Source organism: Syngnathus leptorhynchus, chromosome 5 (assembly GCF_054491065.1).
Source record: "Syngnathus leptorhynchus isolate UIUO chromosome 5, UIUO_Slep, whole genome shotgun sequence".
Classification (NCBI taxonomy): Eukaryota; Metazoa; Chordata; class Actinopteri; order Syngnathiformes; family Syngnathidae; genus Syngnathus; species Syngnathus leptorhynchus.
Window position 1 is genome coordinate 15,871,377 of NC_141199.1, and position 25,625 is coordinate 15,897,001.

Consider the following 25,625-nt stretch of genomic DNA (forward strand, 5'->3'; position numbering starts at 1 on the left):
GCAGGAGGACGAATATTCCAAATGTTTACACGCAGCTTAAGGAAACAGAAACGTGTTATTAGTGTGAAATGTCCAATTGGAGTTGTTTGCAGTGCACCATTGTGGTGTTAATTGTGTGCACATTTGCACATTGGCGATCATGTGCTAGTGCTTGTCAAATATTTACAAGTTCCACCTAAAAAAAATAAAAAATAAATGCTTAGCTTGCCAAATATCACCATCAGGACTATCATTGGAATACAGTAGGCGTGATTCTTTAATTATGTGTTATTATTATTGTAAGGAACTCGAACAATATGCACAATTTGATCATATTAACACCGTGCTTTAAAAAATTGCTTTTATTATATTTATTGCTTATGTATTCATATTAGGACGTGTCAACTGTTTGTAACTATTTGTGTATAACTTGCAACATAGCTATCGGGGCGGCCCCCGGCCAGCATGACTGAAGCTTTCATCGGCAGCTAACCCGGCGGGCCGGCCTGCCGGCGCTCTCTCAGCACGCGTGTTCTTCTCTGTTTGTTTTAGGGATTAAGGCGGTGGAGCCCATCCTTGTTGGGTCCAAATAGCTGCGCTCAGTCAGTACGTTTACACGCACCAAGGAAAAGAAGCAACCACAGTGAAGACTTGCACATTTTTAACTTTTTTAACTTTTTGCAGTGTATTTATTGTAAGTTAATTTTCATCCGCCCATTTTTGGAGTTTTGTATTTTATGTTAGCATTAAGCTAGGAGACCTACAACTTTTCCCCCCCGTCAAAATTCTCCACTATAATGGGAAAATTATTTTTTTTAAATACGCAAAATGATTCACAAAAAATACGTTAAAAAAAAAAATCGTTACATTCAGTTTAAATAAGTCATTTCTAGATGACAGTGACAACCGCAGCACATGATAAAAGAACAATCTTCGTGATAAAGCAATGGGCTGAAATTTGCATGCTGACATCGCAGGTTGAAAAAACACACAAACCAAAACACACATCCATGCCCGAAATGCAGCTGCCTTGTTTCAGAGCGGGGGCAAAGCAAACAAGGCAAGCCACGTAGAAAAACAACATGCCACTAAAGAGGTCTTTTAGGTTGGCGGCTTTCTAACAACGAGGACCATTTTGGAAAATAAACTGAGGTTGACTTCAAGGGAGGGAATTTGCATCTCGAGAGGAATTAAAGCAACAAATGGGTGAATTCTTTAAATCACCGGTTTCAAACCTAAGGAGCGGGGGCCAGATCTGGCCTGCCACATTATTTCATGTGGCCCACAAAAACAAAGTTCATTATCTTATGGTCTCTGATAATAAAGGAACCCAGCAAATCGGGGACTTTTTAGGGGTGATTTGAGGCCGTGGGTGGGGGTGGGAGGGGGGGGGGCACATGACGTGCGTGTTCTTCACTATAATTATTTCCATTGCTTTCTGCAATGAGTGTTAGCGTTAAGCTAGTGGACTTTCATAAGACTAAGTCATGCAATACCAGTATTTGGTTGCTAACAACTGTGAAAAATATTTCACGATCCGACCAGGAAACATTTCAAGACACGCATACATCATTTGTTGATGTAGAAGTGTCCACCAGCGTGCAAAGAGTCACGCGGGGAGCACTTGATGCTAGCACGGGGAGGTGTGGCCCCTCAGTTACTCACGGTGGAGGTAATCCCTCCCAAGCACTTGTGTGACTCACTCTCAAACACGCCTCAGACGCCACGCATGGAGGACGCATCGTTTGCCACTTCCACCTGATCTCAGAAGACGCCGGTGGGAACGAGCTCCAATGCGCCGGGAAAGCCCAACTTGTTTGACCACCTTGGGGAGAAGCGTTGGTTTTGGACGCAGACCGTGACTTGCTGTCAAAAGACGACTTCTTTTGTGCGACTGGAACTATCGAGATTGGAATCTGCGTCTACCGTAGGTTCACCTCGCGGCTTTTCCATTGCGGGCCTTCCTGTGGAGAAAGTTTGAGCCACAAGTTAAAAAGTTAGTATGAAAGATGGTTTTGTTTATTTATCTCGACAGATAACGTTAGCTACCGTCATCTGGTTACTTACCGTAATGTGAGCTAAACAAGAAAGTCTCTTCGTTAGGATTGGAATCTTGCTACTTGTCGACTGTAGATTCACTGATTTGTTCGTTTGTAGGCTTTCTCGAGGAGTCGAAAATAATGCCGGTGGTTAAAGTAGAGAAAGACCCTCCGGCGGACACGTCCTCGGCGGTCCCCGACCCTCCAGAAGAGCAGCCCCGAGGTCGACGCAGGAAAAGACCCCTGCAGCGAGGCAAGCCGCCCTACAGCTACATCGCCCTGATCTCCATGGCCATCGCCAACTCCCCAGACCGCAGGCTGACGCTGGGCGGCATCTACAAGTTCATCACGGAACGCTTCCCCTTCTACCGGGACAATTCCAAGAAGTGGCAGAACTCCATCCGTCACAATTTAACGCTCAACGACTGCTTCATCAAGATCCCCCGGGAGCCAGGGCGCCCGGGGAAGGGCAACTACTGGGCCTTGGACCCCAACGCCGAGGACATGTTTGAGAGCGGCAGTTTTCTGCGGCGCAGGAAGCGCTTCAAGAGATGCGACCTGAGCACCTACGCTTCGTACGTTCAGGAAAATCCGGTTTTCACGCCGGTCCAGATCACAAGGTCGGCGGCGTACTCCAACGCGGTGTACCCTAACATGACCGTCAGCCCATCCTACGGGCAACAGCTACCCTCCGCCTACTACCCTTCGCAGTCGCCTACCGGCTTTGGCCCGCCTCAGACTCGCATGTTCAGTATCAACAACCTAATCGGACCTCCGACCGGTATGCTGGGCGCTCAGGGACCGGACGGTATGCAGCAGCCCGGCCGCTGCTTTACCCCCGAGGGGATCTCCAACGGATCCAGCCCCTGTAGTCTGGCACCGCCGAGTTTCCAGACCCAGACATGCGGGGGCGCCGCCCCGCCCCGCTCCACCCCCGCCGCACACCCGGGGTTCACCTATCCCGTATCGACCCACCAACACCACCACCATCACACCGCCCCTCAGGGCCCGTACGGACAAGGCCAGAGCCAAATGTACGGCATCTCCAGTCGCCTGGGCTCCTCAGGCGAGACGGAAGACCCCTACAGTAGGGTCTCGCCAGTACAATTGGGGTCTTTCTCCCAGTACAACAGCGCCAATGCAGGAGGTTATCTGCGACACCCGCCCTACACCGGGAACATGGACAGGTTTGTGTCTGCTCTCTGACGGTTGACAACTTGAGACAATTTTCCTGCGCTTTTTCACCGTCTTCAAGATATTCGACCCGGACATTACAATTCAAGGGTGTCTAAATTTACACGTACGAAAAAAAAATCAAAGGAAATTTCTCAGCTTTAATTTATTTGAGAAGCTAAAACCAATCCATTAGTTAAGACAAATATATGCTCAGGAATCAATTGTAATAGGTCAATATTGAAATATTTGAACCGCGAAATGATAAAGCAAATTCTGAAAGATTTTATTTTTAGATTTTGCGGTGTCCGAAGACCACAACAATAGAACCGGCCCTGTTCTGAGCCACAGCAGACTTACATCTTCACATTCACAACCAAAACAACTCCTAAAAAAATAGCAAGTCATGCTATTTCTTACTGCAAGTGTAAATAATAGTTTAATTGCTTGAGGGTGTTCTGATGGACACATTTGAATTTTGCTTAACCCTTAATTAAAATCTCCCATTTGTCACAAACCACTAATATTGTCCATGTACCAATTTTGGGTGGCAGAAATATACACATCAAACATGAATTATTTTTACATTTATTAACAATGTATGGATTACATTTGATAGCCGCTCCACTAAAGACACGCAAATACTTTTTTGGGACATGTACTACATCATATTGTAGAGTGCGGACTTCTTAGAGATAAGATTTGTGAAGTTGAAAACCAGGTTGTTGTTTTTTTTGTTTAGTTTTTTTATCAAACAAACCATCAATAGTGACACGTTAAAGTTAAAAAGAAATAAAAATGCCACAAAATATCCCTCGGATTTCTTAAGGGTTCTTTTTTTTTTGTAAGTTATTGGGCTTGATGGCTTTGCAATAAGTGTCGCATGAGTTTTTTGGGAACTTGTACAGCACATTTCTTGAAGAGTAAAAAAAAAAAGTGGACTTCAACAAGCGTCATTGGTGCATTTTTTTGTGTCTACAATGTCATTTTGGAAAGACACTTTTGGACCTGCCGCAACACTTCAGATACGGCTAATCTACTCGAACCGTGCGTTGATTTCTAACGCGATAGTTCAGCCTCGAAAAAGGCTTGAGAAGCAACAATTGCAGTAGTTGTGTCTCAACACAGACAAGATGAGACCTGAAAGGATCCACTTCATTAGCCCGAGACACTTGATTACGTGCCTGGGAAAGAAGCCGCAGTGATTGACGAGGCTGAATTGTGAGGCTGGTGGAATCTTAGTTTCAAAGTACAATACAAAAAAAACATTTTTTTTTTGCAATTTTTAATCTCTGTTTATGTGCCGGACCTTGGAAAATTGTATTTTTGTTTCTTTCACATCTTCTAAATTCTTAGAATCACTGTATGTTTGCTATATTAGAAAAATGTCTTGACATGGGCTGTTAAATACTTTATTTTTTAATTTATTTCTAGCAACAAGGCCCGAAAGTCCATTATTTTTCTTAAGATTGGGTCAAATTGTGGAGTTTAGAAAATAAATGACAATCAAATAATATCAAATACTATAATATAAATAATAATATCATCATTATTAACCACAGTTGCTCCCTCATACTTGTTAACGTTTCTATGACTTGAAGCAGTTTGACTTTTAACAACATTCTAAATATGAAAACAGAAATGAGAATTGTCACGCTCACTTTCTGTTGGTTTTAAATGTGGTTTGACACAAAATAAAAATGACATTTTGTGCTGATTTAGAATTTGTCGAACTATACTAAAATACTAAATACATTGGACCAACAAAAAATAACTTTTTAGTTTGGGTATTTATTTACATTAAACATTTGAGAACAAAAAGCGCTTAAACAAACACATTGTATGTATAAAAAGCATTGTAAGAAAATAAAAAACAAATGATCAGCCTAAATATTCTAAAAGCTGCTGTAGCTGCTCACACTTCTTCACCGCCTCGGGCAATGACAGCAGCGTCTACAAGCAAAAGAACATTGTTTTTTTTAATTATAAATAAATATATATATATATATATATATATATATATATATATATATATATATATATATAAAAAAGAATATATAAATAATAAAAAAAAATATTATGAAAGTGCAGACGTGAAGAAGAGCACGTACCTCACGGACTTTATTAATCATGTTGTTCAACATGTGCACTTCGTTCTCGCACTTCTGCAGGTTCATTTGTTGGATTTGTTGCTGCGAAGAGGTGACGATACACAGTGAGCTTTTTTTTTTATTTTTTATTTTTAGCGTGCGTGTGTCTGCGTGTGTCACTTACATGTCTCTTAGCCCGTTCGAGCAATTTGCGCCTGGTTTGCTCCATCTCCTGAAGGCTCGTCTTCAGTCGATCCACCTGGATAGCATCGAAATCTTTCTATATTGCTATTATCATCACTTAAAAATATTACAGTGAAAGCTCCAAACTAAAATGCCACCAGGTTATTCGATGAACAGTCATGAAAGAATAAGCGAAAACCAAATGTTGACAGTGTAGTCGAGTGTATGAACGAGGCTTCAAAATCTGTTTTCAGACATTGAAGATGTGTTTTGGGCATAGCTAGCTAGCTAGCTAAAGTAGGATTGCACTCCACAAAAAGCCAACATGGTCGTACCTCCTTTAACAAGAGGAGCTTCTCTTCCTTCACATCAACTTCGCCATCCGTCTGTCCGTCAGCTTTCCTGAACTCTGTGCGCAGGATTTGAACTTCTCTTTCACTTTGTTGGAGGGAGCGACGTAGCTCCATTGTCTCCTTACGCAACTCCTGATGAGAGGGAGGGGGGGGGGGGCCTTACATTATTGCATGTGACAAGAATCTATAAATAATAATTTTGGGGTTCTTACATGATTATCCAGCCTGTATTTAATCATCTGCTCCTGGGCCTCTGTGACGTCATTCATCAGCTTGGTTATTGTTTTTGAATCCTGTCTCGAGAAAACAATCAGTTCAGTGTCATTAAATCAATTCAATTGTTAATTCTAGAATGTGTCTTAAAAAAAGAAGTGTGGACTCCTACCTGAGCTTGCTGCTGCAGTGCTAAATCGCAGCGGTCTGCCTGGGCCCGCATGCGGCTCAGCTGAAGCTTCAGCTCCGACTCCTCTGCCTTGTGCTTACTGTTTGCGTCCTGCAGCGTCATCTGCTGGCTAAAGCTGAAACAAAGAGGAACATTGAAATATACCTTCGCCAAAAAAAAACGACAACCAAAAAATAGTCGTAAATATTCAGTAAATTCCGATGTCAAAAATTGTTCTTAAATTATAAAATGAAAATTTACAAATAGGACTACTCTTTATCAAAAGCCTTACCTGATATTTGTATGGGTGAGGTAAATTTTAAAATGTATTTTTCTAAATGATAATATGAGAGGCTTTTTTTTAAATAAATAAAGGCTTCCTGGTTCTTCAAACTTACCCCTAATACCTTAATAATAATGTCATTATTACATGGGGGATGGTCTATTATCCAAAATTATAAATGACAATAATTTTGCTCAAGTGTCTTGCCCCTAATGTGATTTAATTTAAATGTATGGTTTGTGGATTAAGACCGTCAAACAATGAGCACCACGAACCAGAGGCTGATCTAAACTGCATTTGTTTACAAACGCAGCAGACGTGTGTGAAGAATCTGTCCATCTTAACATGTTCCGATCTACTTACATGGTGTGCTGCAGTTCCTCCAGGCGAGCGTCTTTGTGTCGCTTCACAGACTCCAGCGTGCCGACGAGCTCTGTGACCGTGTTGCTCAGGTGGCTCAGCGCCTCCAGCAGGCTGCTCTGCTCCCGCTTTTCCTCGTCATCAGACTCCTGCGACACCGGCCTCTTTTTCGGGGTGACCGGCAAGCGTGTGAAGGCACTGCTCTTGCTGAATATGCTGTCTCTTGGCGAGTCCGTAGAAACTGAAGAGACAATAACAACAGCTCTTATGTATGCTTGGAACCATAAAATTGAAGTTTCGCAGCCTTGATTTAAGATTACCCTCTGCCGTGTTGGCTTCTTCTTCCTCCTCCTCCTCATTCTTGTCAGCTGTTAGGGCAACCATGACGCAGTCTACAAAAGAGCGGGACGGCTGCCGCCGGTCCACTTTGAGGGCCGGTGAAGAGTTCTTCGGTTCTGGCTTCTGAAACATAAAGCGCCGCGTTGGTTTCAGTCACGATGCAAGGACGGCCGGGGTTAAGCGAACAAGAATGGGTTAAGTTCCCTTCACCTGGGCGTCGAGAGCATCGTGCAGCTCGTTGGTCATCCCTCGCAACGTGTGATGCAGCAGGGTAGTTTCCGTGACGGCCTGAGCCAGCTCCTCGGCCCGCTTCAGCTGGGCCGTGCAGGCTCGCGACCGTTCCGCCTCCAGCTCCTCCTGCACGCTGGTCCTCTCTCGCCTGTCAAAGTCAAGTGTTCAAAATAAAATTTCTTTCCCATCAATATTTCCAGCTAGATAGTCGGTCGATAATTTGCTTTGTGTTTGAAATGGAACACGGCAGAAAGGCTGATGGCTCACTTTAGTTGGCAGAGTTCTGCTTTCAGGTCTTCACACTGGATGTTCCTCTCGTGCAGAACCCTGGACAAGTTCTCGCTTTCGGCAAGCTGGTCCCGGGCCATCTCGTTCTCCGCCTGCAGGAACTGGAAGCAAATTGATCAATTAAATTGCATCTTCCTTTGAATTATTTCAAAATGACGATTTGCGAGTGACGTCGACTCCGGCGACTCCAGCCCACCTCGTTCGTTTCCACCGCGTCGCTGAGCTGCGCGCAGACGTCTCTCAGTTGCTGGATCTGTAAGCTCTGCGACTCCGAGAGCGCCTGCAGCCGGCCCAGGTCCTCCTCTTTCTCGGCCAGACTACGAACGAGCTCCTCTGCCCACTCTTCTGCCTGGCACAGTGATGAGGCCAAACTGGGGCAGAAAAAATTAAGAGGCATTTCAATGAATTGTCTTCATTTCACCAACTTTGTGAGGACATAACTTACTAGTCTGCTTTTTCCTTGGCCTGGCTTGCGTCTCTTTGTGCCTGGTCCAACCTGGAACAACATTTTTAACGACTCTTGAGGTTTTGCTTGTGTAAATCAGACAATCGTAAAAGTGCAGTACACTGTAATCGCCACCAGGAAGTTCCACTTTGGAGTTTCTACTGGACGTGTACATACTTGGACGTCTCCTCGGCCAGGGTGTGCTCCAGGAAGGTGTGCGCTGCCGTGGTGGAGGACACGGTGGCCGACATTTCCGTCACGGTCCGCTCCAGCTGAGCTCGCTGCTCCTCGTGCTCCTTCAGCTTTTGACGCAGCACGCTCATCTCTGGCAAGCAGGTAAATAATGATATTCAGAATTTGAATTTCACTTGGCAGCTTTACCCATTACACTGCAGCTTTCTCTTGTGTATTTTACCTGAGGTCAAAATAGTAACCTGCAGATTGAAATCACCAATCTGTTCTTGGGCAGTTTGGAGATTTAACAAGGCTTCTCTCAGCTCCTTTTCCACCTGTATGTAAAAAAAAAAAAAACATTTTTTAAAAATGTTTTTCTTTTTCCGGGAAATTTTGCTAATTGATTTTTTTTTTGGCAGTACAATTTCTTAAAAAATATTTTTCTTTTTCTGGGAAATTTTGGTAATTGATTTTTTTCTGAGAAACCTTTATTCACATCATTGCTTTGAAAAAGAAAAGCCTTTCACTGTTTGTTTGGAATCAGAAGAAATAAAGAAAATGGATTTTCCCCGCTGCTTATTCCAGACTGACCTGCTCTCTCTCCTCTTGCGCTCGCTCTCGGGCGGACATGTGCTGGTCTCTTTCTATCAGAGCGGCCATCGCCTTCTCGTTCAGCTTCACCAGCATAGGGGCGGACCGCTGCACGAGGCTCCTGACCACGGACAACTGCAACAACAACAAAGATCAACAATTGGTGAGTGAGGAAATAATCAATAGTGACCCTAAAGAATTATGGGTGCTAATTATAAGCAAGCCAGCGAGTTCAATTAAGCGCAAATTTGTTCAACTCACTTCTCGAGTCAAATTGAACTGATCCTCCATGGTTTGGCACAGAAGATCCGAAGCAGAATTCAGGGTTTCCTCGTTGGTCTTGTTTAGTGCAACCTGTGTGGTGTTGAAGATAAAGCGGATTTAAACTCAAGACATCTTCAGGTGAGAAGGTTGATCAGCAGTGAGTTTTATTTCACCTGCTCTGGGAAGGTAAAGTTGAGCGCAGCCAGGAGTTCCTGCTGAGAGCCGATGCTCCTCTGCAGGGCTGCCATTTCGCTGGCGCAGTGAGTTCTCAGCTGCTCCACGGTACTGAAGGCCTGGACACGGGCCAACAAACGATTCAAATGGCCGCCTCCTCCTTCTCACATGTTTAGCGTTTACGAAGCTTACGGCTTCCTTGGACGTCTGGGCGTCTTCCATCCGAGTCTTCATCTCGTCTCTTTGCCCGAACGCTTCGTCGACCTTCTGCATCATTCGCAGTTGCATTTCCTTGAACTTTGTATACAACGACTTCATCTCGCCGTACTAAAAGGAAAACATTCAATTAAAAACAAATAATAATAATAATAATATGTTATATTTACGATAAGGCTTACGTGAGACGAGAGTGTTTGATGATCTTCTCGAACAAGCGCCTCCATTTGCTTTGCGTCAGACAGCGCCGCATCGGTGTCACCGGCTAAAGATGCCTATTAGATTCATTTCATATTATAATAGTGTAAGAAACAATAGAAAGTTCCAAAGCTTTTTAGTTCAGCATATCAGATGAAAAAAAAAAAAGAAGAAAACCAGAGAAGCCCAAAAACAAAACAAAGAAGCCGAGTCTCACCATGGTGACGCGCATGCCCTGCATATGCTGAACCAGTTCCTGCAGAGATCTTCCATCTTGCTCCAAGTCGCTAATCCTATTCAAAGCCTCCACATACAAGTCCCGATACATTGTGGTCTAAGTAATACACAGACACACAAAAAACAGCAAAATATGAAAGAATGCTTTTTTTATATTTCCGCATCAGGTCACTCACCTGGCTGAGCTCTGTGTGCTCCGTCTGCACCAGCTTGTTCCGCAGCTCGGAGGGCGCCGGGGTCACACGGGGGCCGCGTATGGCCCGGGCCGCCGCCAGCTGCTGCACCAAGGCCTCCACCATGACCATGCTTGACATCAGCCTCTGCTCCAATTCCTCTCTGGGCACACTATCCAAGCTTTCCTGGTGACAACTGGCCATGCAAACAAACAAGGGAGGTTAGTGAAGGAGCCATCGAAATAAAACACGTAAGCAATTTCCAGTACTTACTTCCACATGAGAGGAAGAGGATCTGTAAGTGTGCAGGCGTCTATTTTCAAAAATTCCCCCTTTCTTACAAACTCTCCCGACGTATTTAGGCTTCGGTCCAACTTTTTTATGGGGGTGACGCCCACGCCCACATTGGAGGACTGTATGGGAGGAGCAGCAGGAGCGACAGCAAAGTCCATCTTTCCTGACGCCAGGAGGAGAAACTCTGCCATTTGCCGTAGCTGCTGCTGGAGGGGACCATCAGGTATAAAAGGTCCGGCGGGAACCTTTGACCCCTGACTCTTCTTATCCTCGGCTTGCTGACCCTCCGGCTGGATCTTGTTGCTCAGAGTGGTCGAGTTAAAGAGGGGAGAACGCATCGGGCTCTCTACCTGGTCCGTCCACAAAGAGGCCAGCTCTGGCGAAATCACGTTCTTCTCAAAGTCAACAGCAGGATCCCTGCGAGTCCTCATGAGGGAGAGGGACGCCCTTCGAACCGGACTCATGAGCTGCAGCGCCGACACGACAGAGGGGCACTCTGACAGCGCTTTTAAAACATCGGGCATGGTCTCAGCCAAGGGTTTCGCCGTGGGCGATAGCACGGGCACTCTGTTTTCAGACAAACCAAGCGCGCTGTCTTTGCCCTGGCTGAATTCGAGATCTGACTGAACCTCGAGGAGCATCTTGCCATCGTCATGCCTCTGTGGTGTCTCGTGGTCTTTTGAATGAATTGACTCAGGAGCCAGAGTCTTTTCCGGTGGCGATGGTGTAGAAGTCTCTAAAATGTCGCTGTTTTGGTTTCTTTCAATTGGATCCACTGTGAGAGTTTGATTCTTGGTGAGGAACTCCGAGGACCCAATTTGTTCCTCTGGAACAACTTGCCTGGAATCGTCCATTTTGGTCTCAATGAGAGGATCAAGAGGATTCTTCTCCAAATGACAGATTTGGACATCAGCGGGGAGAATTTGTGGATCTGAATGAGCGCTTGCAATTGGTTCTGCTGGAGGAGGAAATGTCTCGTTGAACATTTGAGTGCCCATGGAAATTTCATCAAATTCATCTAGGGCTGAAACTGAGTTGTCAGGTAAAGTCTGTAATGTTGGTGTGAGAGAACCCACAATATCGTCATTTTGGCTCTTTTGAATGTGCTCCAGTGGGCGAGACTCGTGATGGTGGAACTGGGTACTTTCAGCTTGCTCTTCTGGAAAAGTAACAAGATCATTCAACAAAGCTCCTTCTTGTTCAAAAGTATCCACACTGGTCTCAAAATGGCAGTAGGGATGGTCAACGTGATCACTGCAGAATTCCACATCAGTAGGTAAAAAGCTCAGCTCTGGATCACTGGTTGCAATGTGCTCTGCTGGCAGAGGAACCGTCTCATCTTCCACTTGAGTGACGTTAGGAATTTCCAACTCGCCCCCATCGCAAGTGAATGACTTGAATGTCACATCGCAGACTTCATTCGGAGTGCCTTCATCTTGACAGTAGTAGAGATCATCCACATGTTTGTCGTCTATTACAAGAGGAACGGTTTCATCTGGTTGCCTGGACGTTGCTGAAATGTCAAACTCACGGCTGTCACACGCCAAAATATTCCCAGTGACATCTATCGGACCAGTGTTGGCTGGAACGACATCAACAAAGACTGCATCCGTTGACTCGGGGTGGCGGTAAGGATGTTCCATGTGCACGCTGCAGGTCTCACTGATGCCCGTGTCTTCATTTTCACAAGTGGCACCAATAGTTTGATCTTGAGGCAAGAAAATGTGGTCTTCTGTGCACAGTGAAGACTCGTCGGAAATCACCACTTCGCCACTTGAGCAGATGAAGGATTTAAACGTGACCTCGTCCATTTCGATGGTTCGCGTCACATTGGATGGTAGAGGAGAACACGAGTCAAGACAAACATCCTCCTGTTGGTTACAGTAATTGTGTTAGTGTAGCGCAAAGGCAAAAAATGACACAATATATTTCAAATCTTGTTTTAGCACCAAAAAAATATTCTCCTTGTATTCTTCTTTCTCATTTGATTGTACTTTTATGTTATTTTATAGCCAATGCGATTTAGATATACATTGTACAATTATAAAAATGTGAAATGCTTTAAGATGTTTAAAAAGGAACATGGTACCTTTTCAATTTTTGACAGACATTTGGACTGGCGTCTCAGTAGCGGCGTAGACAAATGCTGCTTTTCATTCTCCACACTTCTCAAAGGAGGTCGCTGCTCACGTCTCGTGGAAGGCTAAGCATCCAAATGAAAATAGAAATACTGTTGGAAAGCACTATACTTGTTAGCTTGACGATACTAAAACGAGGCAAAAATAGAACTCTTACCGAGCCTTCCACACTTCGACTTGGCATTGTTGGAGTACAACTATTTGGCTAGTATCAGCAAGTTAGGACACCTAATAAAAGAAAAATAATTACGTAGATCGTATTTAGAGTATTACGTTGCCTTACATGACAAAAGTGGCATGAATTGAATTGTTCCTACGGCAATTATTGTATAAAATTGTCGAGACAGAATTGACTGTTTTTTTTCCTAGCAAACCTACAAATGACAAAAACTTAAAATAATGCCGAATATATGTCTTTCGGCTTTAATTAAAATATATAGACAGAGAAAAAGCGTCAAACCTCCTGTGAAACCGTCAACAAGCGCGTTTGTTTCAAAACAGAAAGAGCTACGTTTCTATTGGTCCGTTTCCTTTCTTCGGTGTCTTTTATCAAGCACGTATTTGAACTCAGCTGGATGGTGCTGCCACCTACAGGATCGTATGAGCCCACCCCAGAATGTAGACGCCGAAAATGTCTGTTTTTTTTCATAAATAATATATACTTTTAAATACGCACAAGTAATTAGGCATTTTAACGGTGTGTCTTTCGTGCCATTGTGAATTATTAATATATCATAAGAATGTCAAATAACAGTTTAGGACTTTTATTTAACTGCAATTGTCTGACGCCGAGCCAGCTGAGATGGGTTCAAGCACACAAAACAGTACCAGAATTTATTCCATAACTTCTAGTATATACAAATTTTGTTTCTTGTACAGTCAAGAATGCAAAATGGCAGCCATTCTACATGGAGCCAACGGGGCCCTGAACAGGTTGAACCTGTATCACCTCTGCGAAGCCTGGTCCAAACCAGCAGGTAATGTCAGCAGTGTCCAGAGTGAAGAAAAAAAGCTTGTCTATGCATCGAGTTCTCCTGTAGACCGACCTCGGGTCTGCAGACAGCACCCCTCGGATGGCGGCGGTAGCCTCGTCTGAACTACGCAGAAACTTGAACCTGGGACGATCCCTATCAGAGAGATCTGGAGAGCGTGAAAAGTTTGTATTACAACTCTTAAACTGAAAGTAGTTTCCATTAACTTCAAACCACACTTTAGCGACTACTGATTTGGTGAACAGGACTGAATACCTGATTGGATGGTGGGGAAGAATTCTGCCAACTCTCTCTGTGCGTGAGGAGTGAAGCGCACCTCCAGGCTGGTGACTGGCGGCTCCCTGATCCAGCCAGCGATGGTGGTGGAAGCCTCCTCTGTGTAACACGGCCGCTGATCCTGCTCAGTCCCTCGATGATCTACAGAGCTGCGCTTGCTGTCATAATTGACCTGAGTGAGGTCCCGATTGCTCAAGTAGGTCTTCGCTTCCTCTAGCATGGCGAGAGGGTCCACAAGATTTGGACTATCATCAAATTGGCCGTCTTCTATTTCCTTCAACAGCGCTTGTATTGGTTCACGAGGCGACAAAGGGGTGGGATCTGTGTTTGACTGGTAAGGCTCCAAGTCTATGGTCTTCCTACTGCAAGGGGAGTCATAGTCAGGGATATAAGGTTTAATATCCAGCACAGGGGTGCCTGCAATCATGTCAATGTCTGATAGAAGAATTGTATCACCTAGAAAGGAAGCAGAAGAAGTGTGAACGCAGAAATCGGATGAAATATGATCTGATTTGTCGACTGTGTGTGGGGGGGCAAAATATGTCGCCTTTAAGGTTGATACGCACCAACAATTTTGTCCAGCTTTGCAAGAGTCAGGCCCAATGCGTTGGGCCGATGTGGACTGCGAGTCGAGTACAGGCCGACCCTCTCGCCGTTCAGCCTGGGGGGCTTCACTTTGGCCTTGTGACTCAAGTGGCCGTTTTTGTGGAAGAGAAATATAACCCTGTCGTGAAAAGAAGAAAATATCATGAGACTTCAGAGCAGTGAGTGGAAAATACAGCCTCTCTGTCTTGGCGGCTCGAGGAACCTTTGGTTTGGTTTCAGAAAGTAAAAGGCAGTACAAGTTTGGGGAACTTTTCTAGGGAAGTCAAAGTCAAACCACAATCCACTATTTTAGACACATTTTTACAGATACACGTTTTGTAAAGTTGTGATGCAGAAGTGTGAGTTGGATCTTAATCAAATAAAAACACACCAGCAAATTAACCTACCAGATATGAGAAAATTGTTCTAGCCCAAGAAGGGCATGTTCAGGGTTATTGAAGACACTGTGCTGCAGTCGCAGTTCTGCCCTTGAGGAGCCACAGACGGTGGGCTGCCTGGGCGTCCCATTTTTCTCCGAGAAACAGGAATGAATGTAACCAATCGGCAAGGTTTGGATTTTTCCTGCAATAGCACAGGCAATTGTGGCTTTGCAACAGTGAAAACAGTCTATTGAACATCTGCTGCCATTGTTACCATGCTCTAAATCTGTCTGGGGTGAAGAAGATGGAGGTTGTTTTTTCTTCAAGTCTCCGACACCAACCTTGGACACAGCAGACTCAATAGAAAGCAAATGTTTGCGATGAGCTCTGTTTGCAGACTCCAGCATCTGCCTGTTGGTGAAGGGTAAATTATGAGAAATTTTGAAATCTCTTGTAAATGGGCATATTCTTGTGCCTTGTTATGCCACACGCCGTTGATCATTTCAAAATATTCTATGTTGGACAGTGGTAAACCTTTTTAAAAAAAAAAAATCGAATTTTTAATGTCATGCCAACCACTGAATCGGAGACATTGTTTACACGGATGACAAGTGAACTTTGAAATCGTACTAAAATGTAGTTTACGACTTTTAATAACGTTTCACTTTGAAAGCAGCCTACCGAAGATTCTTGATTTCTTTTCGCATCACAGACACCTGCTGTTTCAATTTATCTACATGTTCGACGCAGCAATCACATACAGGAGCCATTTCCGTCATTTAAATGTACAAATATATCGCTGTGCTAAGTCGATAGCCAACAGCTAAAGTGCACTTGCTCTTGAGTTTATAATGGCAACTCAAAACCAATCATGGGACGCTAGTGCCACCTATCGGTAAAACTGGAACTGCAGTTTAAGGGTGTGTCGACGTCCACGAATAAAGTCGAGTATTGTTTAAAAGGCCTACATTATATAATGTACATATACATTAAATATACGGTAATGTAAATCTGCATCATTTGTCAAAAGCAAGTTTGAAATTTGACGTTTTAATAATTTTTACACTGTTATGAAAATAAGGCTTGTTAAAAATAGTTTGATCAATAAGGGCTTGAATCTGTTCAATTTTGCATATTCATTCTGATAAATGCGGGGGTTGAGGATCAGCCTCAACACATTTATTTTTGCCAAGATAACAATGAATAGCAAGAACTGCAGACCTGAGCAATATCTTTTATTGGGTGAAATAGTTTTTACAGAGCTAACAAAAGAATTCCTCATTTACAATGCTTGACACGCATAACATTTTTAAAGTAATACTTGACAATGACAAGAAACACATTGTTTGTATTAGGGGGAATAATTAGTTTGTTTTTTTGTTCTGGCACAACAGCCGCCACCACATTTTGGACCAAAATAATACTGAAGTAAATAACAATAACAAGCCATCGGGTGACTGCGCCTCCTGTTATGAGTCATTGTCGGAAAAGTAGTTAAAAGGAATCAGAATCAATTTCCTGCGAGGTAGTCTTGGGGCAACGAAGACAAGGATAGAATTGTGAATATCTTATTTTATTCTGCCTCATAATTTGACAGCTTTTGGCTCACATGTGGCATTGAGGGAAACTATCTTTAGCTGGATTCTCATCCACAAATTCAATCACCTTCATCAGTTTTTTTGTCCTGAGTTGGTGGTACATCATTTTGCAGCTGGTCTGGGCCCAGGTCCTCAATAAGGACCAGGTCAAGGTTCTCCTTGCTTCGTGACTCTGTGGACAGGTTCTCCTCCTGTTGAGGGGCACAAGCTGGAGCTTCAACTACCTCTGCAACTGTGGCTTGAGATAGAGTGGAAATAAGAACATCTGAAGCTGGAACAAGATCTGGAGCTGAATATTGAACTGGTGGTGTAGACAGGTCTTGGGCAGAAGGAACTGAATCTGAAGCTAAAACCTGATCTGGAACAGTGGACTGATCTGGAAGAACAGCGCTGGGAGGCACAGCAAGATCTGTAGATGACGTTTGAGCTGAAACGGTGGCCGGATTTTGGGCCAGATCTGGAAGAACTGCTTGATCTTGGCTTGGAGCTGGAGGAGGTGTGATGGGTGGCGGGACAAGATCTGGAGGTGAAACGACCGCTACGTTTGGAAATGGAGTAAGGACGAGGTTGGGCGACCACGTCGAGACGGTTTCCAGACTGCCGCCGGCCACAGTGGGTAGAGAGTCCAATCCTAACGCTAGTTGTGGAAGAACCACTACAGCAGGATCTTGGGAATCCCCAACCTGGGAGCTTTCTGCTATGCTATCCGTCTTCTTGGGCCTCCCTCTCCTCTTTGTGCTTCTCTTCTGGTCATACTTGTGTCTTTTCCCCAGGCTCTCCAATCTGAAAGACCCCCGGCAATTGGGATTAGTCTCAACAATGGCGGATGTTGCTCTTTTGATGCCTTTGAAAAAGTCAATGGTGCAAAGTCCATGACCTGGATGTGAGCATCAATAGAGACATCCAGACGGGACCAACCTTTGGTAGTCGCTCTTCCCCCACATTGAGTATAAGTAGAGCTGTGATAATCTCAAGGAGTGATAATGTTTTCACACTGGAAACCACACCCTTTGCAAACTGTCTCGAGCTTTACAGATTTTATTTGACCATCCAATACTCCTGTCGATTGTTTGACTAGATAATGTTTGTTTTTCTACAAATTTACCCCAAAACCCACTGGTAAGTTTCCTTCTGCTCCGCTTCGGCTCTTTTCCTCTTGAGAAGTTCTCTATCTCGCAATCGCCGACGGATTCCACCTTTCAAAACACAGAAAGTGGATTGACTTTCATCCAAAAGGCTTTTTCATTAAAGGGTCAAGGATCAAAAACTGTGAAGAAATTCTGTTGGTTGCTTTGGTTCTTTTTGAATTAAAGGTGAACAGCCTTCAACAACCAAGAACAAGTCTGGCTGGCTTCTTCTGTTCTTTTTGTTTTTAATGAAGGTAAAAAATTTGCAGCAATCATGTAAAAAAAAAAGAATAAATCCAAGAGGACATCTAAACTTGCTTTTGGTTGTTGAAGACGCTTCAGTTTTAATCCACAAGTAGTCAAGAAGCCTTTAGGGTTAAAGGTGAAACATCTTCACCAACAAAGAAGAAATCCAAGAAAACATTTTTGTTAGTTGCTCTGTTTTTCTTATCTGTAGACAACTATTGTGTTCAATAATCAAGAAGACTTTGCTAACTAAGACACAAAACCAATGCAAAAAAAATCTTCTTCGTTTTTGCGTCTTTAAAGTTGCTCTTGAATCTCCAAATAAAAAGCAAGTCTGAATCCATACCTTGGTCTTCTTCATTCTGGTTTTTATATTCAATTTCTTGCTGCAACGTCTCCTCCATGGTGAGTCTTTGCTATGAATGAACGTCAGATCGTTGAAAGGCGGGCGATCAAAAAAAAAAAAAAGAGGGGGTGTTGTTTTCAACTCCCGCCCAAATATGAAATTATCTGGTTAACCATTACCGTTGAGCTGCTAGAGTTCCTACAGGGCTGGTCTTATCATATTCGTAAAGCCGGAGGAGTTGGCACGCTCTCACCGAGCTGAGTTAGCGGTGCCATAAGAAATAATATCACAAAAAAAAAAAGGTGCTTGTTAGTGAGCAGTTAAACAACATGAAATATGAGTTGTCACGAAGGACAGCGGTAACCTTTGACCGACGTTGGATAATGATTGCTACATTAGCCAATATCAAACGGGTGAGGGTGGAAATTGGCCAAGGTACAAAAAGTCTTGAATAGCTTTACATGTCAGGAATCCGTAGCTACTATTTTTTATTTTCATCTCATTGCTAACAGAAATTTTTTCAACACTTATCTCTCACTAAGGGGGAGCAGCTCAACAGGGGTGTGTTCTCAATCTTCTCACAGCACACTGAACCCCAGGAGTGTGTGTATGTGTGTGTTTGTGTAAGTGTGTGTGTGTGTGTCTAAAGGGGAGGTAGTCCAGCAGGGTAAATAACACTTAACTAAGCCAATAGTTCCAGAAGCTACTGTGTGTTAGAGGAGAGGATTTTTGTTTGTTTGTCAAGAATCTAGCGTTTGTAAGCAGCGCTTATAAATAGTTACACAGACTCGGGGTTCAGGGCCTGAAATTGATCTCAGTGATTTATTTTCCCTCTAGGCCTCAAAAGTAGGGTGAACACATCCCAATGATTTTATGTGTAGCAAGGAAATTTTGCATAGATATTATCAGAATATTATCAGACCAAATCATCTTCCCTCCAACTGTGCAAGAAATAAGAATGTTGCGAAAATTCAGAGCACTATTGTTATTTTGGCCTGTTTGGTTTTTAAAATATATGGTCAGAAAAGATGCTAAATATAACAAAAATGTTCCTCAATTGACAACTTACATGTAGTAGCGTCCACAAATGTGGGATAAAATAAAAGCACATCTTGCAAAGTAAAATACATTGTATGTTTTATACTTTGGGGAGGAAGGTTGCATTAGTACTCTAGATGTGTTTGTATCTCATAAAGAAAAAAAAAAACCCTGTTTCTCATTTCCCACATATCAAGTTTGAGTTGCAGAGAGGAAACCAAGGTATACTTACGCTGATACGGCTCTATAAAAGCCTGCCAAGATGCTTTGAGACGATTCAGCAAGGGAGCAGACTTTCTCCAACGGTATGCACACGTTTCTTAAAGTCCATGAATGATGGCTGTATGGACGCCATGTGCTGAAGAAAAAAAAAAAGTTGCACAATGCAGCCTATGTTGAGGAATCACACAACAGTGCCATCTTCTGGTATATTCTCTCAAATACGTGGATTGCAACGTTAAATGTATACATTTTAGTATATGCTTGTAACCCCTGTTTAGGAATGTCAGAAAAGTGGAATTATGGGAAAATTTGACATTTGTGGAATGCAGAAAATGTGTAGCATGGTTGCTCTGAATGAGCCGAATCGTTTGAAATGAAAAATGAATTAAAATGAATTAAAAAGAAGAAAAAAAAACCCACTCCATCTATTTGAATGCTCTTCAGCATTCAAACAAGAGGAATACAGAATTTGGATGTTGAATCACATGCATGCTCTGAACTCTCACACAACTATCTTGTGGACTTTTAGGGAATTTTAGAGAGCTTATAATTCAAATTACTTAAAAACAAAAACGTATTAAAATAAGAAGTTGCAGCAAGTTTAAACCAATAGGTTGTTTATTGATCAAATCATAAAAATTACAGTAATAATCAAAGCAACATTGACTGTTATTTCAAAGTAACGCAGCGGAAGTCTGTTTTTTTTTCAAACAGTATGAACTAAAGCATAATATAAAACGTTAACTTGTTTAAACTTAAATGCAAAACCACACACAGCACAGCTCTGTTTTGAAAGCTTTGCCGTTTCCCCTTTAGGAGGCGCTGGGCTGGGCGTTTCTGGTGGCAGGTGGCGCTGTTGAGCAGTATATTTTGTTTCAGTCCGGTTTCCCTCCATGGTTTCTCCTCTCCGACTAACTTAGCGTCGGCTCAGTTCATTATACACGGCTGCCCCCCCACCCCCCCCCCCATATTCTCCCTCCGCCGTTAGGGCATCTCTCTCTACGTTTTGGACTGAAGGACCCTCTTAAGGAAAAACAAAAAAGCCCCGGCGAGAAAAAAGTTTCACCTCCGGCGGGCACCATGTTGATGGAAAACAGGATCCACTTGGAGCTCCGAAACAAGACACCATCTGAAGTGAGTCGTGCTTTTTTTTTTGGAGAAGCAAAGCCCTTTAGTTTTCTACGGAGCTAGCCGCGTTAGCTTAGCTTGCTACTTTTTCTTCCCTCAAATTTGCTTCCGAGTACGGTTAACGTTATGGACACCGCGCGGTTCTCTAGTCGATCGAAGCGGAGCCTATCGCCGAGAGACGAAAGGGGAACGCGGCGTTCGCTTGCTACTTTGAGACGGCAATTCCTCAGCTCGCTTCGGCGTTATTGCGGCGCTTTAACCGTTTCGCAGCCGCCACCCCCCTCGTGTGTTCGGCAGACTAGATCCAAAAGCCAGCCCGGCTCCGACCCGACCACGATCTTACATTCTGGGGACATTTGGGGGTAATACAGTGCCCCACGCTTGCTGCATTTCGGTGCCCTCGCGGTGGGGCTTGCTTTCTACCGACTTGGGTAGCCATGTTTGCTGCTACTTAGCATGGTGTTTAACCGCTGAATGGGGGCGTTCGTTTTAACAAACAAAAAAGACATTAAATTATTCGAGTTTAGGACCTGATCATGCGAATTGAGAGAAGGTGCTTGAAACGGTTTTCTTTTTTTCCCCAATATTTAAAAACCAGCCGTTTCCGCTCGGGAGTCACGTCATTATAACTAGGTTAGCGCTAATAGTCACACTCGGTATGAAAAACAAAAAAGCCCCGACACATTCCCTCTTATAAAGCAATCATGTTTTCCCACATAATGTACACTTTTGACTCGTTTTATTTTAGCTCGATTCGTACAGAACGATCAGATCGAGTGTATTTCCGTTATGTAGCGTGTCGAGATGTTAAGTTGAAAAGGGAGTGTTGCAAAACTCGCTAATAAGTCACCGCGCACTACAAAATGATGACTTATTAACGGAATTCCCGCTATTATAAACGTGTAGTATGGTCACGTTGTTATTTCGTGGCGAACCGCTCGTGTGGCTCATTTTAAACGGCAGCCTCCCAACTTGCAGTCTTCCCGCCATATTAGCCCATCCGCCATAGTGGTGGCAGCCCTACAAAAATGCATGGCGTCATTAAATCCCCGATACAATCAAACACACATCCCAATGACTGTAAACGCCGCTATTGTCACTTTCGAATTTATATTTTCGAGATATTACGCTGTAGCCCAATGGCTTTAATAACCTAACAGTCGAGTTTTCCTTCGGATTGACACGAGTTCAGACACCTAGTGGCGGGCGCCATGCGTGGGCAGACAAAAACTCGACGCCCGCTGTTTGTCATCGGGACTGAAAAACGACGGCCAAATGTGTTTAAAAAGGCAACTGTGATAACACGTCGGCTGCCACAATGTCCATTTAACAGCGCGTGTTACTTGAGAAAAACAGGCTCGGAGAGGCATACTGTTTCTCCGTAGGTCGCCATGTTGCCATTCTGTCGTCTTTGAAGGTCTGGAAGAAAGAAACAGTCTCCATCTTTGATTTTTTTTGTGGGGGGACTAAATTTCCGTTCGCAGTGTTTTCCCCCTTCGCCACACATTTACCACAAAACACCATCAAAGCAAAAACACGGGCGCCGTTCGTTCGACGACGAGGAATATTCCGTTTTCTCCGCCGAGCGCGAACAAAACGTGAAAAGTGTGCACTAAAAAAAGGGTGTATTCGCAATCCTGCCCGTAGCTGCGGCGTGGGCTAATGGCGGCCGCGCACACTTCAAGTCTACTGCACGGCGGCAATGAGGTGCTAGCTGCTAGCTTGTAGCTTAGCTGACTTAAAAAAAAAAAAAAAAAAAACAATCATTGCATTTGTCATAGGCTATGCGAACACGCAAGCAGGATTTCGCATGCCCTGGCTGACAATTACACGTATCGACAGTGAACGTTACTAGTGATGGAAATATGTTTTCTGAACGAAGATAGCCTCAAATTTTGTGTTTTATTCGGAGAAATCCCAACTTTTTGCCTCGTAAATACGCTTGATGACCAGCGCGAGCAGTATTAAGTTTTTAATTGGACAGAACTACCTCCAGCTTCACACTTGCGCCTTTATAACGAAGGATTTAGAACTAAGTACATAGCATTTCGTTCATGGTATTTTTAGGGTTATTGATTGTGATTGCTTTGATTGTCATGTGAAATATATCGGGCCCTAAATTACATTTAGTAGCTTATATATAATAGTTATAAAATACACGAATCGCGCATAAAGTTAATCTTTAGACATTTCACAACAATGATGAAGTCCATAAAATTTCATAAAGATTCAACTTTTCAAGAAGACTCACTAATTTTTCAAAAAGTATATGACTCCTGAGTCCTAAAAATTCTTAGTGTATGACTTGTATCAAGTTCCTAACATTTCAAAGGGCACATAACTAGTCCCTCCATTTTTAGTATGTATCATCAAGTACATGGGCCTTCATAAGAGTATATAACTTCTTCATTTCTATTTGTTTAAAATAATGTTTGTCCGCACTTAAGGTACGAGAACTCGTCCTCGACAACTGCAAAACGGCTGACGGAAATACCGAAGGCCTCACAGACGAGTTTGTCAACCTGGTTTTCCTCAGTTTGATAGATGTCGGCTTATCATCAATCTCCAACATACCCAGACTAGAAAAGCTCAAAAAGGTAAGGCGGCCGTCCGGGGCACTCGCTCACATTATGTTGAGAGACACTTAAGTAGTCAGCATCATCTCTTGTCTTTCAGTTGGAGTTGAGCGACAACAAAATCAGCGGTGGCCTGGAGGTCTTAGCACAGAAACTCCCCAATCTTACACATCTAAGTCTGAGCGGCAACAAATTGAAAGAACTCAGCACGTTGGAACCACTGGTATGTCCAAAACTCTCTCTCTCTCTTTTTTTTGCCAACATCTTCCACCGGCGTAATATGAATGTGGAACCCGGTTTTGTGGAACTCGCAGAAAAAGCTGAAACACCTGAAAAGTTTGGACCTGTTCAACTGCGACGTGACCTCCATTAGCGACTACAAGGACAGCGTGTTCAAACTGCTGCCCCAGCTCATCTACCTGGACGGCTATGACTGCGAGGACAAGGAGGCCTCAGACTCAGATGTCGAGGTGGACGGGGACGGCGTGGACGACGACGACGACGAAGGTAGGTGGCAAGCGGTCGAGGCTGGAGTCTGCAGTCGACATTTTTATCATGTTTGTGAACATTTTGGAAAGCGCTTCAATCAGAGTGAATTTGTCTGTTTCATTTTGAACTGAAATTCTCTATTGCAGCGCCTTAACGCAATAAGCTCTTATCTTTTGTCCCCCAGAAGGAGAGGACGAGGAGGATGAGGATGGAGAGGACGATGACATAGATGAGGAAGACGAGGACGAAGAAGACGAGGAAGAGGTCGAGGGAGAAGAGGATGATGAGGAGGTCAGCTGTGAAGACGAGGTAAAGACAAAAATGAAGATGATGAGGATCCCAGGTTTCATGCAAACCTAAATAAAATATTCCCCCGCTAGGAGGAGGACTATGGTCTGGATGGGGAAGTGGATGATGAAGAGGACGATGAGGATGAAGAAGATGAAGGTTTGTATAAAGGGAAACATTTATGAGAATAAAGTTAATGTCACAGGGATGTCAAAAAGAGAACAGGGAAAATGTCAGAGTAATGTCAACATCAAATACTTCAAGACTCGTTTTGTAATAGGACAAAAAAGGAGCAAGGTTTTTGAAAGTCTTACAAAGAGGCAATTTGTAATATTGAAGAGTTAAGTAGTAAGGACCTAGCGAAAATCTTGTAATGTCGCATAGTCCACAAGATGTCGCTGTCTTACCTGGTTCATTCTTGGGGACGTTGCTGAAAGCAATGGCGGTTGGTCGTCAGGTCGTACTCAAGTTCCTTTAGTCATCGTCATCAAGAAGTGATGACTGGAAACGGACAATGTTGGGGGAAAAAAAAACAATTGAGTGCTGAGGGCAGTTATACCCTCCAAGGCAATTCAACAGAATAAAAAAATAAAAAAGTCAAAATTAAATGAAACCATAAACCAAACTAATTTATAACCTTAATACAATAACAGTATACATAGCCTTAATCTTGTTTTTTTTTCCTCTCCCCCTCCTCATTCCAGATACAGCAACCGGCAAAGGCGAGAAGAGAAAGCGGGAAGCCGATGAGGAAGATGAGGATGAGGACGACGAAGAGGACGACTAGAATGCAAGAGGAACGCATTTAACCCCCCACCAACCCGAACGCCCGACCTCCTCCTCTTCTCCACCATTTCCCGTAACCCCAGCTCCGAGCTCCTTTTTTGGGCCAAGACTATATTGGATGGGTGGCTCGTGTGGACCAACCGCCGCCAACAACCCTCTCCAATCCCTACCAAACAACTTTTTTTTACCAACCTACCACCCCGTTCCTCGCCTCCACGGAAGCGAAAGCCACCCGCCCCCCGCCCCCCCTCAAACAATCCCGGGATTCTCAGGCAGCCTGCCACTCAGCATTCCACAATTTCACTGTCAATCCCACAACATGTATCCCGTGTGAGAACTTTGGGACTGGTCTAGTCTTTGGGTCTGTGCTTTTAATATTTTGTTGACTGAAATTTTGTTTTTATTTGGATTTATTATTTTCTTTCTTTTTGTGTTTTTTTCCTTTCGCTTCCCTCAACCACCACCCCAATAAAATTATTGCTATAGCAGCTGTGCAGCCAGTGAGCCATGCCAGTTTTGTTTTTTAGCGTGGCCACCTGTTGCACAAGTCATGGTTGTAGCGACATTTTTACTTTCTGTATGGCAAAAAAAAACTTTGTAAATAAAAATTTAACATTTGCTGATGGTGTCCTAATTGTGACAGTTTATATCAAAATGTTAGATTAGCCCCTCAGTTTTTGATTCACAGGACTTTCACGTTTTCCACACTTAATAGGCACGTATGATTAGATCTCAACTATGTCACAATGGTGCTCTATTTTGTGTGAAATTTTATTTGGCAGCTACTTTTCTGACCCAAAAGTTAGACGTCTGGTTTGTAGTTTTGGCTCATGAGTGAACGATTCGTTCAAAAGAACTGATCACTTCCTGAAGTTATTCGTTCTCTTTTCAGTTCATATGACTTCACCCAACATGCAATGACATAACTTATTCCACACCATAGG

General features: G+C 43.5%; 5 protein-coding genes across 9 annotated transcripts; 2 read left to right on the top strand and 3 right to left on the bottom strand.

Moving 5' to 3' along the window:
- The first annotated feature begins 1,723 nt into the window (after positions 1-1,723).
- Positions 1,724-5,073, top strand: foxe1 (forkhead box E1). Of its 2 annotated transcripts, none has more exons than XM_085912580.1 (2): positions 1,724-1,975; positions 2,137-5,073. In XM_085912580.1, exon 2 carries the CDS (start codon positions 2,160-2,162, stop codon positions 3,222-3,224), a length of 1,065 nt encoding a protein of 354 aa, XP_085768706.1. In that variant the 5' UTR covers positions 1,724-1,975; positions 2,137-2,159; the 3' UTR covers positions 3,225-5,073. The 2 variants fall into 2 exon arrangements, with proteins under 2 accessions (XP_085768706.1, XP_085768707.1); XM_085912581.1 differs by having other exon boundaries at positions 1,724-1,906.
- spag5 (sperm associated antigen 5) lies at positions 4,963-13,128 on the bottom strand. Its single transcript, XM_085912579.1, has 25 exons — positions 13,065-13,128; positions 12,762-12,832; positions 12,556-12,669; positions 10,446-12,337; positions 10,176-10,368; positions 9,980-10,096; positions 9,747-9,839; positions 9,541-9,675; positions 9,348-9,467; positions 9,172-9,264; positions 8,911-9,045; positions 8,561-8,654; positions 8,323-8,470; positions 8,146-8,196; positions 7,897-8,071; positions 7,680-7,801; positions 7,392-7,560; positions 7,163-7,304; positions 6,846-7,083; positions 6,203-6,335; positions 6,030-6,110; positions 5,800-5,949; positions 5,466-5,540; positions 5,303-5,383; positions 4,963-5,144 (listed from the first exon to the last, which is right to left on the bottom strand). Exons 2-25 carry the CDS (start codon positions 12,786-12,788, stop codon positions 5,073-5,075), a joined length of 4,650 nt encoding a protein of 1,549 aa, XP_085768705.1. The 5' UTR covers positions 12,789-12,832; positions 13,065-13,128; the 3' UTR covers positions 4,963-5,072.
- A 231-nt stretch (positions 13,129-13,359) lies between these two features.
- Positions 13,360-15,702, bottom strand: trmo (tRNA methyltransferase O). Its single transcript, XM_085911555.1, has 6 exons — positions 15,519-15,702; positions 15,112-15,248; positions 14,865-15,039; positions 14,439-14,596; positions 13,852-14,328; positions 13,360-13,744 (listed from the first exon to the last, which is right to left on the bottom strand). Exons 1-6 carry the CDS (start codon positions 15,614-15,616, stop codon positions 13,509-13,511), a joined length of 1,281 nt encoding a protein of 426 aa, XP_085767681.1. The 5' UTR covers positions 15,617-15,702; the 3' UTR covers positions 13,360-13,508.
- A 349-nt stretch (positions 15,703-16,051) lies between these two features.
- On the bottom strand, positions 16,052-22,244 carry hemgn (hemogen). 3 transcript variants are annotated; one of them, XM_085911559.1, is made up of 6 exons: positions 21,915-22,244; positions 19,425-19,550; positions 18,334-18,411; positions 18,155-18,224; positions 17,553-17,631; positions 16,052-17,218 (listed from the first exon to the last, which is right to left on the bottom strand). In XM_085911559.1, the coding sequence occupies exons 4-6, from the start codon at positions 18,210-18,212 to the stop codon at positions 16,495-16,497; spliced, it is 861 nt and encodes a 286-aa protein (XP_085767685.1). In that variant the 5' UTR covers positions 18,213-18,224; positions 18,334-18,411; positions 19,425-19,550; positions 21,915-22,244; the 3' UTR covers positions 16,052-16,494. The 3 variants fall into 3 exon arrangements, with proteins under 3 accessions (XP_085767685.1, XP_085767683.1, XP_085767684.1); XM_085911557.1 differs by having other exon boundaries at positions 17,541-17,631; XM_085911558.1 differs by lacking the exons at positions 19,425-19,550; positions 21,915-22,244 and having other exon boundaries at positions 17,541-17,631; positions 18,155-19,400.
- On the top strand, positions 20,359-25,299 carry anp32b (acidic (leucine-rich) nuclear phosphoprotein 32 family, member B). 2 transcript variants are annotated; one of them, XM_085911561.1, is made up of 7 exons: positions 20,359-20,548; positions 22,990-23,139; positions 23,219-23,341; positions 23,433-23,625; positions 23,795-23,916; positions 23,988-24,054; positions 24,600-25,299. In XM_085911561.1, exons 1-7 carry the CDS (start codon positions 20,495-20,497, stop codon positions 24,680-24,682), a joined length of 792 nt encoding a protein of 263 aa, XP_085767687.1. In that variant the 5' UTR covers positions 20,359-20,494; the 3' UTR covers positions 24,683-25,299. The 2 variants fall into 2 exon arrangements, with proteins under 2 accessions (XP_085767687.1, XP_085767686.1); XM_085911560.1 differs by having other exon boundaries at positions 20,361-20,548; positions 23,792-23,916.
- The last annotated feature ends 326 nt before the right edge of the window (positions 25,300-25,625 follow it).